General features: G+C 38.4%; 1 protein-coding gene across 1 annotated transcript in view; it reads left to right on the top strand.

Annotated features, from left to right (window-relative positions):
• LOC102310182 (inactive N-acetylated-alpha-linked acidic dipeptidase-like protein 2) overlaps nucleotides 1-23,211 on the top strand; it is a 563,756-nt gene that overhangs the window by 516,147 nt on the left and 24,398 nt on the right. The window contains exon 16 of the mRNA XM_042227322.1: nucleotides 9,615-9,708. Coding sequence (XP_042083256.1) covers nucleotides 9,615-9,708 — 94 coding nt within the window. The remainder of the gene's footprint in view (nucleotides 1-9,614; nucleotides 9,709-23,211) is intronic.

The raw sequence follows: 23,211 nt of genomic DNA, 5'->3' as shown, positions 1-23,211 counted from the left end.
TAAAGTGTCTTGCCCAAGGACACAACAACCAGGACAGAGAGGCCGGGAATCGAACCGGCAACCTTCCGGTTACAGATATGCTTCCTAACCCCCTGAGCCATGGTCACCCCATTTATTCATGCATGCAAATCTCCATTAGCAAGTTAGCGCGGATCGCCCCGTGCGTGGGGCTTTACTGCACTAACGCGTTAACAAGCTAACCACACTAACAAGCTAACCGCGCTAATGCATTGACGCCGTGCAGCCCCACATCAAGCCCCATGTTTTGACCATAAGACGCTTGTTGTCATCATCACGCTACATGCTCCGCTCCCTGTTGAATTGTTGAAATCACTTCAGTGTAACAAACTGTAGTGATCAAAAGGCTGCATCTTACCCGGCCTGCTTTTGCTATCAATGTTAGAGACAGTTCTGATTCTCCAGTAATTTCAGGAATGTTCAATTTGTACTGTTAAACACACATAACGTCAGTGTGCAGTGTCACATAAAAGTCGGCTGCCAGTTCCACAGCCAGCCGATGTTATGAAGGATTAAGCCCCATGGCACATTGGTAACTGAGGGTTGGTCACTGGTGGACAGCTAAGGATCTGTTGGCATAGTAATCCCTCTGAAAGTTTGTATTTACCACCTCGTTACATTTCTTTCACACTTTTCTCTCATCTTTATCGGTCTTAAAAGCTTGACTTGGGCTGCTTCACATCTCTAATGGGTGTTTTGCCTGTGGTCTCCAGATACCACACTGGTAGTCTCCTCCTGTTTGGACACCCCTTAAGTCTATCCTCACTGATCTTGTTAAAATTTGAGTCCAACCTTGTTCCTAAGAACATGCTGACATAATGATTTTTCAGTTTGGAGTTGTGGTGGTTACATGTGCTGAACACATTCTCCCAACCTGGATTATTTTTTTCTTTGTGGCAGAAAATGTCTTCCTAACTAGAGAATAGAATATTATGCGTCCTCAGGCGAGCTCAGTGAGTACCAGCAGGAGAGGAGACATTTACCTATGTGGAATTATTTTAGAGTGGCACTTTATCACTTTAGAAGCTACGCATGTATACAATAATGTTTGTTTATCCACTTGAGCACAGTTTGAATAGAGAAACTGAGCATCACTCCTTCTACTGTACTTTAACATGCTGCATCTATCATGTGCTGCTGTTACATAACTTAACTACATAGTTTATGGTTTATTCATGGGGCCTATTTTAGCCCAGAGAACTGGGCGTCCTGAATCAGAGGAGAATCTCTCCATCTCTCCACATGCCCCGGGGGGAAAACAGGCAGGCAGGCGAGTAAGATTGTAGACTTGGGCAGAATTACCACTTCACTGAATGAGAAAGAGAAAATGATATTCGTCACCTGCTCTGCCTCTTCCCTCTGCCCATCTGACCATCATCGTTTTATTTTCCCACCAGCCTCATCTGTGTATGTGTGCCTGTGGGGACGTGCGCGTGTATAACCGCGTCAGAGGCAACGCTGCAACTCTGGATGTCTGGATGCATGTATTTATGTAGCCCGACAAATGATGCTACCAATCTGGACAGGACAGGAGTTGGCTGAGAGGATGTGTCGGCTGTGCATCATTGAGGATTCACCAGCTTCTCCTGTGTATATGTGAGAGGGGGGGGGGGGAAAGAAATGTACGTAGCATGTCACAGCAGAGCCCTCTGCTGTTTGAAGCATCAGTCTCAACTCATCACGTCCTCTGTTCTGGTTTCAAACGTTTGCTGTACAAGAATCTGCATATAAACGTCTCTTTCACTGCAATTTTCAATCTGTGTCTTATTTTCAAAAACCTATATTAACTGGATCTTTCTGAAGGTTACATTTGTAAATATAGGGTGAAAGTGACAGTGTTTCATGTTGCACTCTTTATCTACAGCAGAATTCTGAAATGTTCTAATGATGTTAATCCTGCTTTTCAATGTAGCCTCACAGCAAGGAGGTTGCTAGCTTTGAATCGTGCCAGCTGGTGGCCTTCTGTGTGGAGTTTGCATGTTCTTCCCATGCTCGTGTGGGTTCTCTCCAGGTGCTTTAGCTTTGCCTCATTCGTGGGTTATGTCCACTTTAGAACTGGTTATTCTAAATTGGCCGTAGGTGTGAATATTAGCTTGGATGATTGTCTGTCTCTCTGTGTTGACTCTGCAGTAGACTGGTGACCTGTACACGTGCCAAATCATAAATGTGGATCCATCCACTGTGGCGACCCGGTGAGAATAAGCAGCTGAAAGATGCTTGGCTGTAAGCACAAATGTGGGCAAACAGCTTGTTCACTGGCTCAAATACCCACTCCTCGTTGCTACTGAATAAAGTAGTATAGACACAGACAGAGACTTGGACTGACCTGATGCTCATCAGGCTGCACTAGTGTCAATCCAAAACGGGGAAAAAAATCACCAAAAAAAACACCAGTTTGGCAAAAATGAAGACAATGATCATACCTGTGGTTGAAGAGAATGCTAGGCAGCATGCATAGAAAAATGTAAAAAATAATATCTATATCCTAAAATGGAAAAATCAATTAACCAAAAAATACAAACACACTAATATTTAAAAACATGGGATTTGTGTGCATCACTACACAGCTTGTGAATTATTTGTTATTTTGCTGCGTGATGTACACGTGTAATAATTAGTGAGTATCTCCCTTGTTATCCCTTACATAGACTACATGCTTGAATTCTTCTTTTTTTGTAGCTGTTCATATGAGATCACAACAGAAAAGACAGAAGTCCTTATTCAACAAAAAGATCACGCAGAATTGAGAAGAAAGAGAAATATAAAAACACAGTAATTGTGAGTTTATCTAAAAAGAACAGGAAGTTGCACTTGTGGCATGTAATATATTTATACGCAGAGATCATTTTGGCAAAGGTCAATTGTGTGGCTGATATTTTTCATAATGTCAGCATATTAAAAATGTATGTAACAACATGTTCCAGCCAAACAAATGTTAAAGTGACATTTCAGATCGGTATCCTGTGTTTATCTGTTTGTTTGTGTAGTATAGCTCATATTGACTCACATGGACGGATCCATAGAAGGGTCAGGATTTCAGATTTATCTCTGGTATTTTATGGATTTATGTTTTATCGCTACATTATCCAAGAAAGCAAAGCTGATATGGTGAAACAAGTAGGTGGTTGTTCCTTGGAATCAAACGAATGCGTGGTGCAAGATGCAGGAAATGTGTTTCAAATGTTTTCTTTTTTTCCCCTATTTTTCACCAGACCCCACTGTTAATGAATCTTTTCAAGTTACGCATCCATTATTGAAAATAGCCAGACACATGTGGAATGTGTGTACCCCATTAGTGCCCCGCTGAGCTAATAAAGGCCCCAGTTTTTTGTTTTTTTGCTTTTAACTAAAAATCCATTTTTATAATATCTGAAGATATTGTGAAAATGTATCTCACTCCAATTAGTATTCTTGGTCAACTTGTTCTCATCTCAAGATATCAACGTTGATATTTTGTCAGAAGCTGCAGGCGTCACTGAGATAAACACTTCAAACATGTGATAAACACTGTCCTTTGGTGTGGGTGCTTTTATTCACCAACTAAGGCAATTTTGGACATGAGAAGAGCTGATGTTAGGCTTTAAAAACAACTTTATGAAATGGCTGTGGTTCGAGTTAAAGTATATTTCAGCATTGTCATGACCACTGTTGAGTTAAACATGTTCCAACAAATGACTATATAAACTTTTCTAAATTCAATAATCACATAAAATTACTAATCAAACATCTATATTGCAGTTATTGCCAGTTATTGGGAATAAATGATCAAACATGTCCTTTTCCTGCACAGAGTGAGTGGATATAATTACCTGAGGCACTCTACCCACTGAATTAATTTGATAATTACTGAGAAGTGAGTACCTGCCTACACCTGCTTAGAAACCATGCTCTGTCTTGCATGTGAACTACTAATGCTACTTTTTGGTGCTGTTGTACTTTTTTTTTTTTTTTTCACCTGAGGTTTACTTGAGGGCTCCCTCAGATCTCGAAGGTCACTTTGGGTCATGTGTCCAGTTAACTGTCAGTAAGAACTGGCTTTGGTCAGTTAAAAAGCTTTTCTTTCTTCTATCTTGGGTAAATAGAGATTGTGACGGCAAGCGAGGCGTGTTTCATCCGCCAAACGCTACTTAGGAGGCTGCGGTTGATTTCATTAAAATCTCAAAGGTCAGGTCAGGAAAGGAAATGAAGGGAAGATGATAGAAAAAGAGGTGAAAAAAAGGGAACGTGAGAAGAGATGCTCAGACTAGTTTGTTCAATCTTCCACTCCAGTCGAGCTGTCAGCTTTCTTTAGCTTGTCTTTTGCTTTCTGTTATGTTACAGCCTCTTTTCTGCCCGTCTTCCTCCATCATTATCTCTTGCCATCTTTCTCTCCCCTTTCCCTTTTTCTCTCTCGCCTAAGCCTTAGAAAGAGACCATCCAGAAATAAGGCCATAAATAAGAAATCAACGGCCTTTTCTGTCCCACCACATTACAGGCTTTTGATGTATGCTTTCTGCAGTAGTATTACTCACCAGCTTCAAATCAATGCTCTAATCTTTCCCTCTGCCAGATTGATTTCAGTGGCAGTGACAACAGTGCAGAGAGGTGCAGTACACTGTAAGCCATTTTCAAAATACTAGCAAATGAGTTAGATGCCAGAGATCACACAGGCAAAAATGCATTATGTAGAGAAGGGAGACAAATAAATGGGAAAGCCCTTAACCACTACAATGAGAATGCCTCTGTTCCTGTTACTTTTACTGGCATGCTTTGGGTCCACTTGTCTTTTTAGAGGAAGGGATCACTATAAAACAATTGAAATTCATTTTGAGTGACCACCTTCTCCTAAGATGAAACATTTTTATCCTTATGATAGTGATCACCTCCAGGATGGCACTGCCCCCATCCATAAGGCAGCGAGGGGTCGTTACTTGTTTGAAGATTATGTAAATCAAATGCAGTGGCTTCTAGATATAAACTAGTCTAAACATGTATGGAAGATTTTGGACCAGCATTTAGACTGTGTTCTCCACCTTCATTGTTGTGATGGCAACTGTGTAATCACTGTTTGTTAATGTGTGGATAATAAATCCACGTCCTTGAAGCTGGTGGGGAAAATCAGCAGACTACTTCAGCAGCGTAATCAGTTGACTCCAAAAGAGGAAATATCTCTAAGAAGAGTTGTTCCTTTCCTTCAGTGGAGATCCAGAGACTTACAGAGTCAATGTCAGGCAAGCTTTTCTGGTAATTGCCCAACATCTAATCAAGACACTTAGTGGCGTTTTTATTTAATTTGTCATATTTTCTGTATGTGTATTTCCAGTTTAGTTTATCAGAACCACAGTTTAAAATGGTTTAAATCCGAGTTGTTTAAAAACAAATACAAAGATATTGAGTTATGCATTTTTAGCTGCCTGCTAAGTGTTGAGTGAAGGACACTTTGCAAGCTTATTACGTCAGCAGCGTGATGTCGACTTTTGTTGCTCAAAACTAAGTGAAAGTTAATGTATATTTGTGTGACCTGAGACTGAGAAGCAAGACTTGCAACATTTATTTACTTATTTTAATACATTGATCATGAATAACATGAAGAATTAACTGTGTTTTTGCTCACTTTACAGGAGAAAAGACTTACCTCCACTATGTAATCTTGTGTCTGTATTCAATTGAAATCAGTGGTTTTTATTTTTTACAGTGATACCTTTCAGCCATTCTTTTTTACAGGAAGACTCCAAAAATAGACTTATCTGTAAAGTTGAAATCATCCGTTTTAAATAAAGTGAAAAACATATTAGCTTACATTATAAGCATGGGAGATGCTCATGTGAGCTTGTGGTCCACTACCACCCTTACATGATTTGGGTTTTTCCAACTATTCCATTAAGATGGCAAACATTCAGATGAAAGTCAAATACTGATGTTAACAAGTTACACAAGGGATGTGTGAATGCGAGAGCTGTAGTTTCTGGCAGTCTGCCCTTCCTCCTCAATCCAGTCTTAGCCAAGCTGACCTCCAACACATTCAACCTGTGAGGGCCCGGAGAGGGCGTGTTCACACTTGCATGAGTGATGTGTGCCTCTGAGCGGATGAACCTGGTAGTGAGGTTATCATCCAAGCGTCTGCTCAACTGGAGTCAGACTTGAGGCTCACTGGCTAGAAATGAAACAGGTCAACTGGAACACACAGACACACACAAACAGGGAGAGAGAGACGTATTGCATACTGACCTTTACTTATCTATTCTTTTTCTACATTTTACAAGCGGCAACTTTATTTTCAAAGCACATTTCAGACAATAATATATATTTATCACACACACACACAGATATATGTATACATACATGCCGCCTTTGTGCTGCGAGTTCTTCATACTCCTGAAGCATCTCCGGTCATAAGCTCTCTCTTAGTCAAAAATATACTTTTAGACTGGTTTGATAAACTCCCGACACTAAAAGGGTGCATACATTCGTGTTCTGTTGGCATTACTGAGTACCAGCCGCTACCAGTTTGGGCCATCTGTTGATTTCAGAAGGATCTGTCATTGTATTCTGCTCAAAAATTGGAAACAAGAAAACTTTGCAGCTTTTACTCACAAATAACTGGGGAAAAAAACAAATGAATCATTTTCAGTTTCTTTCTGTTAAAACTTTTTAGATCTTCACTGGTGCTTAATGCCTCCAAGAATTAGTCATATGCAGTCTTGTGCACACAAATGCTTTTGACTTTTCTGCTCTTACATGACATCAACTAAACTTGCAAAGCAAATATGGTTTCCATTGGCAGTGCAGGTGGTTACTGAGTTTTTGCCACTTCAGTTTTTCCCATACTAGAGATGCTCAGCTGGCTTTGCAAGATTACCCACTTGAAGTCTTTGACATGTTTCTGATCATTTCTGAACTTTTTCTTTTTTTGCTGTTGTTGCATTATTAACTTGCTAAACGAGGCTTTATTCCGTGAAGTGGTTGAAATGAATGCTAAGTTAGGTGGTGCAGGTCAAAGTTTCACCTGCATGAATGCACGCAACAATTCTCCAAGGATCACAGAGCCTTATAAAGGTGCCATTAAAAGATGATAATCAATGATACTGAGTTCATCTGTTTTGGCTGAGAGACATAAAATAATCTACAGTAAGATTCTGGTGCTAATTTGAAATCCTTTAATAATATGGTCATCAAACATCCACGATGTGATTCCACCTGGAACGGTAGCACTCCGTGCCGTCCACTCACTTAGTTTTTTTTGTTACATCTCTCCAGTAAACACAGAAAAATTAAAGCAGGTTTGAAAAAGGTTGTTGCCTTTTTTAGTTTTCCACCAAAAAGAAAGGTGAAAAAAGAGGAACAGACCGCGTTCTCTATCTGGCATCTTAATGTGCGAATGAACATGGCTCAGATTAAATCTTTCTTGTGATGTCTTTGGCTGATAAAAGTGATTCTAGTTACAACGTGTCACTGTGAAATACAAAATAGGATGTACTTGGGTTTACTTTCTGTGGGAAGAATATAGTCTAGGAGAGTAAGAGTCGATATATCCATAATCACAGCTGTGACGTTATACCAAGTAATTGGTTAGCTCACTGTGATGTTATACACCCAATAAAAAACAAGTGGAAGCCATGCCAAGTCCTCTACCTGTGAAGAGAGTGGCTGAATCAGTGGCAGTGATCTGTTTGCATCAAGATGACAGACACTTCAGTGTGAGAGCAGAGCCAGACAGACACTCTCTGTAATTTGGATGATGCTTCTCAGTATGGGGTGCCAGAACAAGCGGGAATCTCCATAAATGCTTGCTCACATTGCAGCCAGAGGTGTCCCAATTATTTATTTTCCCTCACAAGACAGCTGTTATCTAATCAGTATGAAAAGCAAAATGGCCTGTTGCATAGAGTGTCAGATTTTTAATTTACAATCTGGACCACCAGGTTATTGGGTGCAGAATCAGATCTGTGGCTGGCAATAGCTTAAAGGACAAGACATGATCTGACTCATTGAAATTTTACATCCTCCTCAGCACCAATTACATTCTACACACATAACCGAAAGGTGTTAAAAATGTGATGTTAAAATGTTGGCGTGAAAGTGAAGGTGATTCATTTCTTTCATTTAAGCTTCATTGTTTTTGATTTTGTGTTGTTGCTGAATGTGGATTATACTCTTAAAGGCACTGAAAGAGCAAAAACATGTTGCAATTTTCCAGCTGGATAGGACTATGATGTATACCAAATCCTAGAAGAAGAAAGCAACCAACCTGAAAAGAGGTTACCTTTTTTGAATGTTATCAGTAACATACATTCCACCAGAAGGTGACTTACTGCTAAGTTGCTGTGAACACATTCAGTGGTGGCTGTTGAAAAGTGTTTCTAGGTTTAAGTGCCAACAGAAGCAGACAGTAAGAGTTAGAAGAGATAGTCAACTGGATCAATGGAAGTTGACATTGAACTGTAACAGTTCAAAGTTTGCAATACATGCAATACATTATTTGGGCTCTATTGTATGGAAGCCCGTTTCCGCCACTAAAAAAAAAAAAAGTATCCATAACTTGAAATTTGAACTTATTAACTCAAAATTTCAAGAAAAGTACCTTGAAATTTTGACTTACTTTTCTCAAAATTTCGAGTTACTTTTCTCAAAATTTTGAGTTAGCTCAATCAGTAATCTACATGAATGACGTCATTTCCTTGTTACCCGGAAGCTGAAGCCCTCAGCTACAAATGCTACAGCTAAGCTACCAGTATTACAGCCATGAATGCACAAATTGCACAAATTGCTGAGTATTTTCAGCGTGGCTTCACAAATGATGAAATCTTTGTGTTATTAGCTGAATCACATGGCATTACTATCAGCCAACGTACTCTCGAAAGCGCCAATTTGTTGTGATCCAGTTTTAAATGCACATTCATCTGCACCATATCCTTCTGGGTAACAAGAAAATGATATCATTCACATAGATTACTGACTAGCAGAGCTAACTCGAAATTTCAAGAAAAAGAACTCGAAATTTCGAGTTATGGATACTCTTTTTTTTTTAGTGGCAGAAATGGGCTTCCATACTATTTAGCTGAGTTTGCTAGCTTACAATAACATTTGGAAACCAAATTTTTCACATAGGTTTTCACATAACCATTAGATGGCTACATTATCTGTGCCACTCTGTGTTCATCAGTGATTATAAGTAGATAATAATAGCCCCTTAAGCTGCTCCAACGTAGAGGAGGTGCCTATTAGCAATATGCATGGGACTGATACAAAGTGACAAGTCATTAAGTGAGCTTTTTTTTCACGTTCCAAATCTGTAATCTCTCATTTAAAATTCATTTGACAAGAGAACTATGACAGGAAAACATGAAGTAAAGAAAAACCCAATCAACTGGCAATCATAATCTGACAGAAGAATTACTTAGTAAAAGGTGTAGCACACATGTAAGCCTTATGACTGGCACAGTAGAAAGCCTAACTGGCCCACTACTGTTTTAGTTCTATTTTGGGATTTTTTAATTGAGAAAATTATCCACCTATGCTTAGTACGGATGCTGGTGTCATGTCTGAATGCGGGAATGGCAAGAAAAAAGAAAGTGGAGCTAACTTACTAAACCATTTGTTTGGCTGTGTGTCCACAGATGACTGCAGAAGCAATTCTCCGACTGGTCAATGATCCCGTGCTTCCATTTTACCCTCTAGACATCGCCCTGGATGTTCAAAACAAGCTCAAAGGTAACACTGATGATCATGTGTTTTCAACTGCGGTGATGATAAAATACAGTCTAGTGGTATGTGCATGGAGAGAATGATGAGGCTAGGTGTACTATATACTGACTGACTTCCACTAAAAAGCACACAAAGGTAGCAAAAAAGTGTGGCGCATTTTGAAGATGAAGAGTGTCGTATTTCTTTCAGTTGTTATGGAGAACAAAACAGTCAAAGAAGAAAAGTGGGCATAAGCAAGATAATATCATAATATGACTTTATATTTGTCTGTTGGATGAGTAAAAAGATTTGCTTCTTCATATCCACATATAGTAGTGTGCAAAGGAAAAAGGAAAAATAACAATAAAAAGAGTTGTGGTTTTTATTTTAAAAAGAGAATAATTATTTGGCATAAGATGATCATTCAGGTTGAAAACAAGTAGCAGTTATGCCTGAGTATCTACCGCTTTAGACAGACATAACAATGAGTTAGGAATAATAAGAATCTGAGTTCAATAACTGTATTTCTTTGTTCTGAATCCAATGTAGCTAATATTTAAGCAAAAGGCTCTGTAGTCTGCTTTTCAGCTCTTTATGTCAAAATTGTGCAGTTGCTGTCTGTGTGTTTAGCTAACAAGCCAAAGACCAGTTCATACAATGTGTTGAGACCCACAGGCCTGCAGCGGTGCAGCTGTAAAAGATAGCCTACTTAAAGCATTTTGTTTTATGTATCTGTGGGAGTTTTCATGTTGGTTGTTGGGGAGTGTAAATTAGGAAATGATGCATAAGGTGGCTGGTCTGTGGAAATGAGTTATGCATCTGCACAGAAGTCCATGACAGCAGCTACTACACACACACACACACACACACACACACACACACACACACGCAGAGCTTTCTGTAGTTTCACACAGTGCAGGCTAAAATATCACCATTCAAACTGCAAAACTGCAGAACCTCTTTGTCAGGATGCTCATTGAAATAATGTATTAAGTAACTTTTACCCAAATTTTGACCAGGACAGACTAAGAGTCAGATTCACTAAGTGGCAGACTTACCTGAGACCACAATCTCAAAAATGCACTGATGAGAGTGGACAGTTCTGTGGGTGATCTACTAACAATGCATTAAATTCTACCACAGCCAGCCAGTAAAGAGTAGCAAAAATTCGCTACCAGACCCAAAGAATGAGCGAGTAATGTACCTACCAAACCACAGGTTTTAGTGTTTCTCCGCTGAGGAGAGTCCATGTGTTTTTGGTATAAGGGTAAAATTTGCAGGGGACTTTATAGGTAGGCATTATAGGTTTCTCTGGATAAATGTGATAAACCTGAAATAAGTGTGTAACATTTGAGCTGCATGATGTGCAGACAAACTTGAAACATTATTTAGAATGAGTTACCCTTACTCTGCCATGGATGTAAATCCATGCATTGCTTTTGTTTTCCTCTATGAGGCAGCATGTATTTATGAAAGTCGATATTATATATCGATTTAACACATCATGAATTTCTGCAAGTTGACAGACATTTCAGTGTTATATATATCCAAGGTTAAAAAAAGCTAAAGTCACACTGCATGTGCATTTAAAACATTGGACTCAGTAAAGAGTTACATGACAGATCCAAAGCTTTGGCAACACTCTCAGAGCACCGAGCCATCCACCCACACCAGTTACATGCTTTTCCTGACAACATCCTCCCCTGGCATTTCAAATAAATCCACAGTCCTAGCAGCAACTATCACAGTCACTTCAGGCGACTGTGATAGACATGCTTTTTACTGCACTGACTTCAATGCAATTTGCAACAAATTGCCTGCAGCACACCTTAGTAAATCAGATTTGTAGGTTTCATTTAAATATGCTCTTCCCAAAAGTTTTGAGCTATCAAAGGGAAACTCCTAGAAAGACACAATAAGGATACAAAAACTCTGTCCACACCTTTCTATAGCTTTTTAAATACATAATACAAATTTGGCCCCATATTGCAACCATTGAAGAAGATATTAACAGTGAACATATGTGTTAATATATTTCAGGGACCAATTACTTAATTACTGTTAAAATGACTCTCAAAAAGATTTTCATATTTTTTAAAAGGAAAGAAAATCTACAAAGTTAACTTAAACACAATTAGTAAAAAGGATATCATAAGGATGCACAACAATTTCAACATGCAACAAAAGAGTTGCAGAATGTTTCTCCATGCAGGCACATACACATGGACATGCAGAATAATGAAGCACTGTTTCAGCTGATTAAACCAAAGTCTTTCTCTCATGATTACACAACATACTGACTTTGATTATTTTAATTTGTAAATCCAGTAAAGTGTCAAATGTAATCCCTCTCAGACTTTTACATCAGCCCTGAGAAAACTAAGTCTTCTTGAGTTGTCCTTTTGTTGTAACTCCCATAGCTTTTTCTGCACCCTCTCATTCTTCTGTTCTTGCTGTTCTTGGTTCTCCTCTTTCAGCACAGCATATATCCTTGTATCGAAATGGTGGTCTTGAATCTGTATCTGTGTGTGTGTGTGTGTGTGTGTGTGTGTGTGTGTGTGTGTGTGTGTGTGTAGAAACTGAAAAGAAATTGGAAATCTGTAATGGATGTAAACACCAGATTCATAACAGTCCAGTGTGGCTGTAATGCCTTGGCTAATGGACTGTAGTAAACCACTGAGGTGTTTCATACAGATTCCACGTTCACTTTGAGAGATCATTTGCAGTAAAGCAGGTTTTTTTTTTCCTTGAAATCTCTGGTCATTTTTTACTTTAATTTATTAAACTTCATTTCCTGTGGATCGTCAGGTTAATATCTGTTCTGTGCATGCAGCCGATCCTCTGTTATTCCAAAAAATCAATTTCATTCACTAAGCAATCTAATTATAAGATATAATTAACATTAGGAATGGATATTTTGGATTATACTGAATAAATGTTGTGTGGAATCTGGCTAGAGCGAGCAGGTATCTTGTACTGTAGGTCAAGTTAATAATCTATCAATTTGAAGCTAAATTAATTGACTAAATTAAATGGCCCTGTTGTATGACTTGCATAAACACACTTGCATTTATAAAACCTAAAAAATGTGTGCCGTTAGCTAGAAAACATAGCAGTTTTGTCAAGGGATGAATTGAAACCCATGAAAATGTACATTGTCAAATACTCGGCGGTTAGCATGCTGCACAGCTCCGGCCTTCTGAGCCAAAATCAGCTTATTCAGTCACAGTCTCCAAACATGCAAAGACTGTCCTTGAATATTAAGATGACTATTCAAAGAGGATGGACAACAAAGGCTTTAATACATTTACCCTGCACGCGGCCTTCACACAGCCTCAAAGTCAAAAATAAAAAAATAAATAAATAATGCAATGTTAGTTTTGTTATGCATGAGGAAAACAAGCACGCTGTCGAACCGAGTGAGTTCTATGAATACATTTTGATTGGTGCATACTGTACCGAGCTGATTCTTCAGACTCGTGATAAAATAAATCTATAAGCCAAGGTGTATCAATCATTCACACACTATGATCAGAGATTGAAAGAGATGGAGATGGAGAGATGCTCTTCATGACACGTACTGTAGCTCTAACTTCAAGTCTCATTCATTGTACCACTAAGGCAATCACTCAGTGGCTCGGGTTCAGTGGCTCTGTCTAAGTATGTAAGCATTGTCCCATTAATGCCTAGATTGAGTGGTTATGCTTCCTCATCTGAGACTAATGGACAGATTATAACCTGAGAGAGAGAGATGACTGATTATTATACCTGCCTGTAGCCCCTATGTCTATTTCTTCATCACCCATATGTCTGTTCCACTGATTCTCTTCTCTGTCATTTCAATTCAAAAGCACTTTATGAGCATGAAAGCTACACCGTCTTGGCAACTTTGCACATAAGTGGTGTGCTGAAGAACCATACTACAAATGAGTGTCATTTCTTTGTAGCTAAAAGGTGAACCATCCAACAAAGAAACAAACAGCAGCAGGAAATTACACCATCAATTAGTAGCACAGAACAAGAAGAGCTAAAAGAAATGTGCTGTGGTTTCGCTGGTCCAGACTGTTGAGTTTTATATAATTCGTACGTGACGCTTCCAATATTTAATTAGGCTACTCTCGCTACTACTTAATTCCTACTTAATCTTATTTTGTCAAAAAAGGTAATATCACCCACTGCAGCCATCCTTCTAAACCTACTGTAGGACTTTATAAGAGTCTAAGTTCTGTCCATATTCTAAAAAAACACAAATGTTTGGCATTTTTCCATCATTAGAACAACCTGTTTGGATAATTAGATCATGTTTCTTATTTATTTATTTATTTGCTCTTCAGTCATCAGTCTAATATTTTGTTAATTATGATATGTGTTGTTGGAAAGATGGAGCAACCGTTACTATGGTTACTAAAGGTATATTTAGGAGTTTTTATTTTCTGCTGTGGGTTTAGCTAGCTATATTCTGAATGCTGCCTCTGACCATTAGAAAAAGAGCAAAAACACAAATCTGTTCACTAAGACACTGTTAGTCTGAAGTTGCATCATTATTTAAATGCTTAAGAAACTTAAGTAATAGAGCGTGTATTATCCGAATAAGTTTGTATAAAATCAGTCATATACAAGTAAAAAACTTTACCCGAATAATTCACTGTGTATGTTAACATGTTTGTTAAGTTTATGACCATTGGGGCTAATTTTTCAAAAAGTTCACTTGTTATATTTTTAGTGGCCTGAGGTCCCATTACAGTGAACTGATTAATGATAATGATTATAATAATCCTATTTTGTTCAAAGGTTAACATTTGACATATGATATTAGGGACGTGGCCTTTGATTGCTATGAGGCTGCTGTCAGTGTCGGTTAAGGAGCTGTCTGCTAGACCAGCGGTCCCCAACCTTTTTTGCGCCATGGGCCGGTTTATGCCCGACATTATTTTCACGGACCGGCCTTTAAGGTGTCGTGGACAAATACAACAAAATAAAACTAGTACCGGTACAGAAAAAAATTAGATTTATTCATAACACACGTGACAAGACCCAGGAAAACCGATTTAACGATAAAAACGATAACAAAATAACGCTGAAAACCGATAAAAACCCTGAAAACCATACATTTCACACCTGAGCCTCAACTCTCGCGGCCCGGTACCAAACGACTCACGGACCGGTACCGGTCCGAGGCCCGGGGGTTGGGGACCACTGTGCTAGACTACCAAAAAAGCAAAAACATAAACAAAAACAATCTATATAGCTATATTAAATATCTTAATTTTAAACATTTTGTATTAAATGCAGTTATTTACACTTTTTTCTATTTATTATGTTTTATGTTATGTGTTATATGTTATTTTTGCTTGGATGCTATGAGTGAGAAAGAGGTAAATTAAATAAATTAAAGATTATTTAAAAAGATTAAATAAATCAACTGAATTGTGTACTGTGCTAAGGATGAATGGAAACAGAGTAGTGCTGCTACTCATTTTTGGAACAAGCTTTATTTTATTTTTTATCTCTTTTTTTAATACACAATTGGACACCCTGTTCTTAGACTGTCATCCAGTGTCATCTTTCCTTATGCCTACATGTAATTTTACTATTCTCATCAGCTGTGTCTAATCAGAAAGAGACTGGCTGTGACAGATTTGGGGCTTTTTATTGTGGTTATTAAATTGATATTAAATTTAATTCCAGGTGGCATTATAAATGTCCTAAAGTTATAAATTTGACTTTGGTGAACGTGCTGATTTTCTCAATGCTTTTTTTTTTTTTTACAAGCCTCTCCTGCTTAGTCAGAAAACAGGTGGGAGAGGGCGCTTATCTCTGCTGTTTAAAAATACAGAGAAGCACCAGATGGAGAGAAAGAAGAGGAGGAGGAATAGGACAGTGAAATAAATACTTTTTGATGTGTGCGTGTGTTAACAGATAGTGAATGATGATAAATAATTCCTGGTGCGGGGCTGCTGTTGGGTGTGGGTTGGTTAATGGCAGTGGTTGTAGATAAAGCTGGCACGTAAATAGTATAATTTGAACACCTTATAATTTTAACCAAGATTAAAAAAAAAGACGATTAGGAACAATTCACTTGAGCCCCTGATTCTGATAGTAGCTCATAAAAATAACCATTTTAAAGTGAGTTTAAACTCCATTTAACCCCCCCCTCCCTTCCTCCCGAGATGGCATTTATTTTGACTTTTTCTTATATTGACTTTTTGTATTTATTTTTATATTTGTTTGATGTTCTATGTCTCATGTGATGCTCTCTGTTCTTTTTTAATCACCCCCTTGGGGATAAATAAATTGTTTGTTGAAGTGAATTTGAATTAATATCTTGTATGTCAGAGGTTGTGCTCATAATGATTCTCATAGTCAGAAACGTACACATAATCATAACCCAGCTGCGAAGTTCCGCTCCAAAGTCGTTCTGCTGTTTCGTTTGGTTTTGGTTTGTCAAATTCAACGCCTTTCCAAAGATGGCTCATTTGTTACCATATGGCCAACGTATCAATCTACTGCAAAGCAGTGTTTATAGAGGAGGTTTACTGCTCACGTTAATTTGCTGGCAGCAAAGGAAATTTCCAGGAATTGAGAAGAACTGACATGAAACATGATCCAGGAGAGCCTTTCACATGTCAATAAAAGTGTTTTGAGTTCTAAAAATTCACATGAGCATGTGTGATGGTTTCTTAATTTAACCAACAACAAACTATGATGATTCTTTGCTGCCACCGCTGTTGCTAAACTTGTTTCAACATTTGAAAACTGGTTATATTTTAAACAATAAATGTACAGTTAGATGAGGAAAAAGGCCAAACAGAAAACACTAAAATGTTAGCTCAATAAACAGCTAAGTCAGCGTGTGTGTACGTGTTACTGAAATAAAGAAGAGGAGACTGATAGACAAGCAGACTGAAGTCATGTTACTTGGTTCTGCTTTTTTGTTGCTGCTTCATGGTTTTGAAGGTTTTCCCTGGTTGTAGCCATTGACTGACAGAAGCGAAGCAAAGTAGAAGTAAACAGGCTATTAACAAGACTAAGAGAGCGGGAGCCACAATAAAGTGCTGTTCTGAATTTCACATTCACTGGAAATGGGGGTGACAGAAAAAAGTGCAGTTGCTGAAAGCTTTTGTATATGAAAAGGGTTTTTTCACACGTGTGCGAGAGAGTACTGTTAGTGATTATTATTTCGAGTGTGCTATCAGGACATTTGTTGTGTCTTTCTTTATGTATAGGCTAAATGGTTGGTAACTCGTGCTGTTGGTTGTTTTTGTTTGGGGGTTTTTTGAGTTTTCTAAATGCTCACTGTGAGCACATTTAGGGGATGTGAAACGGCTGTGTGAGTGAGTTTCTGGGTGTTTTAGCAGCCCCCTGCAGCAAAGGACCAGTGATATTTAATGGATTCTTCACAGCCAGCATGGAGCACAGCAGTATTCATGACTGGCAGTTATGGAGGGTACTCAGATCAAACAACCAGAGCTAATTGAACCCCCCCACCCAACACCTTTTGTTCAACTTTTTTTTAATCACTATGCTCCTTTTTTCTCCCTTTATACAAAACTGCCTTTGGTCTAGTCTGATCTGACACAAATCCCCATTAATTTACTGTTCAGATAGCGCCCAGTATCAAGGCTTCCTTTGGTCCTCAACAGCAGTGCTCAAAGACAGGTAGATCATTTCTAATTTCAGCACTGAGAATTACTAGTATACACTGAGGAAATCAAACTAAATGTGTGTGTCTGTGAAGGAATTACACCTTATACCTGACTGACACTTAAAATCCATTGTATATTTTCAGGATTAATTAGGCATATCAGTGGCAAAGCCAAATAGCTTCCTTTCACTCTATAATTACATTTAAGTCTGGAGATAGAGTAAAGAGAGAAGGTAACCACTATTATGAAGCTCTGACTTCAGTATATATAATGGCACATGTCCATGTAACCTTTTTTTTCCACAAAAAGCGTAGAAGATGGTGACCTTGTGTGCTCTCTGCTCTCAGATTTCAAACAAGACCAACATGGGCAGCTTACTTATGTTGTGAGAAGATGTCTCTATCGACAGACTTTTCAGATGTATAAGTGGCCTTTGTTCACACAAGGAGACTGTCGATGGATATTCTGTATGGTACACTTTTCACATTTTTATACTCTTTATGATGGCTCCCTTCTATCCTTGAAAATCCCACTGGTGAGTATATTCCTATCTATCATCTCATCAGTCTACACAGTGCTAACCATCTAGTTTCTCTGGCAAGATAACAATATCCCCACATTCTTGATGACAGTGCAATCATATATGAATTTAGGGCTTAAAACTGTGAAATTAAGCATGTGAAGAATTACGTAAATGAGGCTTTATTCTGCTGCGTTTCTCCACTCTGAAACTTCCAACATTTCAACTACGAAGTAAAGCCTTAACTATACAGAAGATTTTTAATGTTTTGGGGATATGACAGTCTGTAGTTCAGTTCAAGCCAATGGTGGTCTAAATAAGTGGGGGGCTACTTGCTTAGCACACACTGAGTTAGTTACCATGGTAGACTTCCACATCTGCAAGTGCCCAAGAACTTTGCTCAGGTCTAAGCAATATCACATTTTATCATCAGTAGGGGGACATGAGGCTCAGTGCAAACGTTGCAAATGTGTCATATTTCTAATCAAATATGTAACCAAAGCCATGTAACCAATATTCATGTGTCCAGTCCAAACTCCAGAAAAATAATAATAATAAAAATCATTCTTCATCTGCGCTGTCGACAATCATCATGGCATATCAAACCATGATGATGGGGTCCTTGAGGGTCCTGTGCAGTATCTTAGCTGTTCATAGGACTGCGCTCTTCTGGTCAAAGATCTCAGATGTTGTTCCTGGGATCTGCTGGTGTAACTGCACCTAATGCTCCTATTCTTGTAACCCCTTCCGCTGGGGTTACTTGCTTAGTAGCATTCCAACAGCCCCCTATTTTCGTCTCTTGCCCACCGATGCCCTCTTCTCATCAGGGTGCCCTGGTTCCTCAATACCTGATGTGGACCTTGTCAATGCGGGCAACACCCAAGCACCCTTACCCTTATTCCCAGGTGGGAATGGAACTTGTGACTCCTGTTCCAAAGGCATGTATATTTCTTCATCTATGTGTCTTTGACTTTGCTCAGTTATGGAAATTTAGTTATCATTTCCCAGATTCCTCTGCTTTAGAGCAAAAACACAAACTCCAAATGACATTGCCAAACACTTTGTCTTGCAGCTTTGATTGTACAAGGTTTGAGCTGCTAATTAATTCCGATTCATAGCCAAAAATTAAAAATCCACTTGTAATGGATTCTTTGTTGCACTTGCATTAACAAGAGGTTGATCCACTATATGATTAACAGAGAGGAGGAAAGTTTCTTTCAGAATTTGTCGTGGACTGACCTTGGCTTTAATGGACATTCAATTTGAACACATTCTAAAAAAGTACTTTAATGAACATTTAGCTGTGAAACACTCAGGGCTCTGCTTGTAATCAGTGAAAGAATGTTAAATGGACAGAGAGTTACATTCTGACTGTCCAATCAGTGATCACCAAGGACACCACAGCCACTAATATTAACAAAAGATCAAAGTTTTCTTTCACTAAAAAAAATTCTATTCTCAAGCCAGTTACAAAACTACGGAACATATTTACTGCTCTGTGTGCTTTCAGTTCCACGCACTTGCCCGTCACCATAAGGACACTCTTATTCTCCACTTTATCAGGATGGCTTCACAGTCAGAAGGCCTTGAGAAGAATAATGTCTGTCCAGCCTTGCATAAATGAATTCGGCCAACATTTTTCTGCAAAGACAAAAATGGTTTATAAAACTATGTTGATGCCTCAAGTCTTCAATTTTTTAACCTCATTTTCTGACCACTATGTCGTTAAGTCTAACGTCACTAGCCGTGTCTGGGCCTAAACTCCGCTGCAGGTCCATATATCAAACGATCACTATGGCATTACTGAGAGTTGAAAAACTGTCTAAAGTCTTTCATCTTTAATAAAATGATCAGTGTTCTGCTCTACCAGGTGTAACAATTGAGTTTAACATCCAGGCATCCATGAAAACGGAATTTATGACATTTAACAGAGTTAGAAGTTAGCAGGAAGTTAGCTCGCTAGCTTCTATCTAAATACAATATAGCATGTCCTGACTGCGGGGTTTTGGAAACAAATTAAAACGTACAGCTCTGCTATCACTTCCAGCATAAATGAAGACAGAAAACTAAACAGCAGTGATGTTTGTAGGGTTACTGAAGTTGGGCTAGCTGGTATATAATGATGTGCTACGTGACCGCTAGCGACACAGCTATGTTAGCATAATATAAACAAGCTAACTTTTTTTCCACTCGATAAAAGTTAACGTGAGTGTTCTCGGTGGTCAGGAACAAATGTAATCACATGGCAGGATGCTGTAAAAGGTCCAAACTTCAGCCAGGAGAACAACTGAGATAATCCATCCACAATACGAGGTTAGTCATTCATATACTGCTGCATGGGCTGGGCTGTAGTTACATCCTAAGGTTTTAAAAACTGAGCTTAAATAAATGATTAGCGGTAATAAAAGCCGAGGGAGGTCAACAGTGATCACTGACTGTTTTAGGAGCTTTTTGAGATTAAATAGAAGAAAATACAAAACATTAAACATGTTAACAACACAAAAGCCATATTAAACGCAGACTACTTTAGGCCCCGAAGTGAACTACTTTAGGCCCGGAAGTAGGATTCGTCACGTCATCGCTTAACGACCGGATTAGGAGTATGTGTTGTTCATGTAGAAAATAGCAGGCATGAGGTATGCTTTGCTGGATGCTGTCATAATGTCCTCTGGTGAAATCAGGTGGACACTAACCACTTTCATCTGCACAGCATGTTATTTAGACACATACAGAGCTAATAAAATCATATATTCAGTATCTAAATTCTAATAATAACCAAAAGAGGCACATTTTCTCATTGTCACAGTCGGTGTTAAGTGCAGGTGGTAGAGAGGCGTAGGGTGAGTTGGAGAAGGTAGCGAATGTGTTGGTGGTGTCTCAGTTTGTGTGCCTGGTGGCACTGGCAACACAGTCATAGCCACATGATTTTGAATGGAAAAAAGAAAAGAAATTTTAAAAGATTGAGATGAAGTACTCAAAGAGTTGGGGGATTTAGTTAAAAGGAAGAAATGATTCTTCAATTCTGTGCAGAATTTGATTGCAACATTTGATGCAATCTGATAGTTATTTTATGACTTATCATGCTTATATTGAAAACAAATCAGATTTCTTTTAGTTTTATTTTCTGGAAAAGTGAAACAGACGTCAAATCTGTTGCAACCTGACACGACCCTCTGAGTTTTAGGCGTCCTGTAGTCCTCCACAGTCATGTGACATGAACATCACCAATGTGCTCTGAGGCTTTGTGAATACGACGATGAGCTATCTTTGTGTGCTCAGTAGTTAGTTATTAATTGAATAATGAGTGAAAGTTTGAAAAGAAGAGCTTGAAAATGTTTGAGATTTAACATGTAATTTATCTGTAGAAAAGGAACTGCTTATGGATTAATTGCAGTTCATGCTCTCAATATACCAGAGCCGAACTGAATTGACATGACATGACATGACATGGTAGATATATATTCTAAATCATTATTTGAAACCACACACCCTTTCTTTCCAAATTGTGTGAACTATTGGAAGACACAAATGCCACAGCAACAAGACTGTGCGCGCAGCTGAATGTTTTTTATTTACAATGTATTTATTTGAGTTGCTGTGTGCTTTACACTTTTTTTCACCCTTCCAATGAACAAAATGGTGTTTTTTTTCCCCACACACACAAAAAAGAAATTAAATGCAAAGAGATTGATATGGAAAATTATATTCCACAATATACAGTATATAAGTAATGTCTTTATATATACACAGCACAGTGTTATTAGTGTTGTTTTGTGTATGTATTTGTGGATTTCATGAACATAAGGTGGAGCATCTTGGTGCAGATTTGGATGACTTGCTGTAAGATTGTGAAATATGGCATAAACCTTGGTGGGCTTAGGGGTTTAAAAATGACCTTGTAGCTGTCATTTATTTAATTTTTTGTGTAGTTTCTCTTTGTCATCATTTCCACGTGTCATTACATGTGCTCCTTTACTGTTTCCTTTCAGAGGTTTCAGTCTATTGGTGAGATTTGGTGACGATGACTGAGATAAGACACCAGTGATTCCTTACAGATACACCCCATGATGAATATTTTATTGACGCTATAAGAGCTATAAATAAAATGACAGCTCTGGTACAACTGAAAATCTTTACAGCGCTGAAAGGTACATTACACTACCTCTTCTGAGATTTAAAAAAAAACATGCAGCTAGTTAAGAGTGTCCACTTCAACCTCCGACTGGTAGCAGATATTATCTTTCTTCATGTGAGCTCAATAATTACTACCTATAAGGAAGCACTAAAGAATATCCACTGGTTTACAAACCTGACAGAAAGAAATTTTACATTTTAGTTATTATGTATACAGAGTTTTAGTAACAAAGCTCCAGTTTGATACTTGGTATCTTTGACAGAACACAGGAAGGTAATGTAGGTTTAGTTATATTACCTACTTGGTCCTAATGCAAGTGTAATTTCAAAAAACAGCAACAGACATAAAACACTTTAATTAAAAACTAAATAAAGACAAATGCAAAATCGGAAAGCCAGGATTCTTGAAGAATAAGTGAAAATGAGAATAATTTCCTTGAATATTTGTAGATTCTGATATAAATGAATGTTGAAAAAAAAACATCACTTTAAAGCCCTTTCCTTTACTTCTTCTCTCTGCCTCTGTCATCGCATGAGGCCATGTCCCAACTGTATACCCAAACACAAACACACTCACACACGTCCCTGTGTGTCAAAAGATGTGATGGATTACAACAATCAAACAATATTTCATGAGTCCCAGCTGGCTGCGAGAAGCCAGAGCCATTTAAATTTGTAGGAGAGAACTGCGCTCGTTGTCTATTTTTGTCCCCTCTGTCTTCCACTCTCCTCTGCAATGAGTCACGCTCTGTTCTCAAACCTACTGTGACACACTCTTATCTGAAGGAGCACAAACACGCGGGAAGGTCTGTCGATTAATATCTTGGAAGGCATTAGTTTATGCTGTTCTTTAGAATAATAACACATAATCCTCAAGAAGTCTGCCCTTCTCTCTTCTGTCATCCCAGGCAGACAGCTCTTCACATTCTCCGAATCCAGGAACAACTTTCATACAGCTGAACCTTGCACGATGTCCGTATCTTTCATCTCCTTTTATGGGTTCAGTGAAGTCCACAATCGCCAGATAGATCCCCTTTAGATTAATGGTAAATTAGGGTAATTCTAGCTTAAGCTCACCCCTGCCCAGTTGTTTTCTTTTTTCGTTTTTCCTTTTAGGATGTCTGTCATAACAGGTCTGAAGCAAAACAGCATAATACCAACAGTAATAGTAACCATATGAGAATACTTATGTATAAGTATCAAAAACAGCAAATCCTGCAGTGATTTATT

Source organism: Haplochromis burtoni, unplaced genomic scaffold (assembly GCF_018398535.1).
Source record: "Haplochromis burtoni strain Fernald_Lab_line unplaced genomic scaffold, NCSU_Asbu1 Contig_254, whole genome shotgun sequence".
NCBI classification, from domain to species: domain Eukaryota; kingdom Metazoa; phylum Chordata; class Actinopteri; order Cichliformes; family Cichlidae; genus Haplochromis; species Haplochromis burtoni.
Note: the sequence above shows the minus strand (reverse complement) of the source record. Positions and strands in the feature narration are given on the sequence as shown.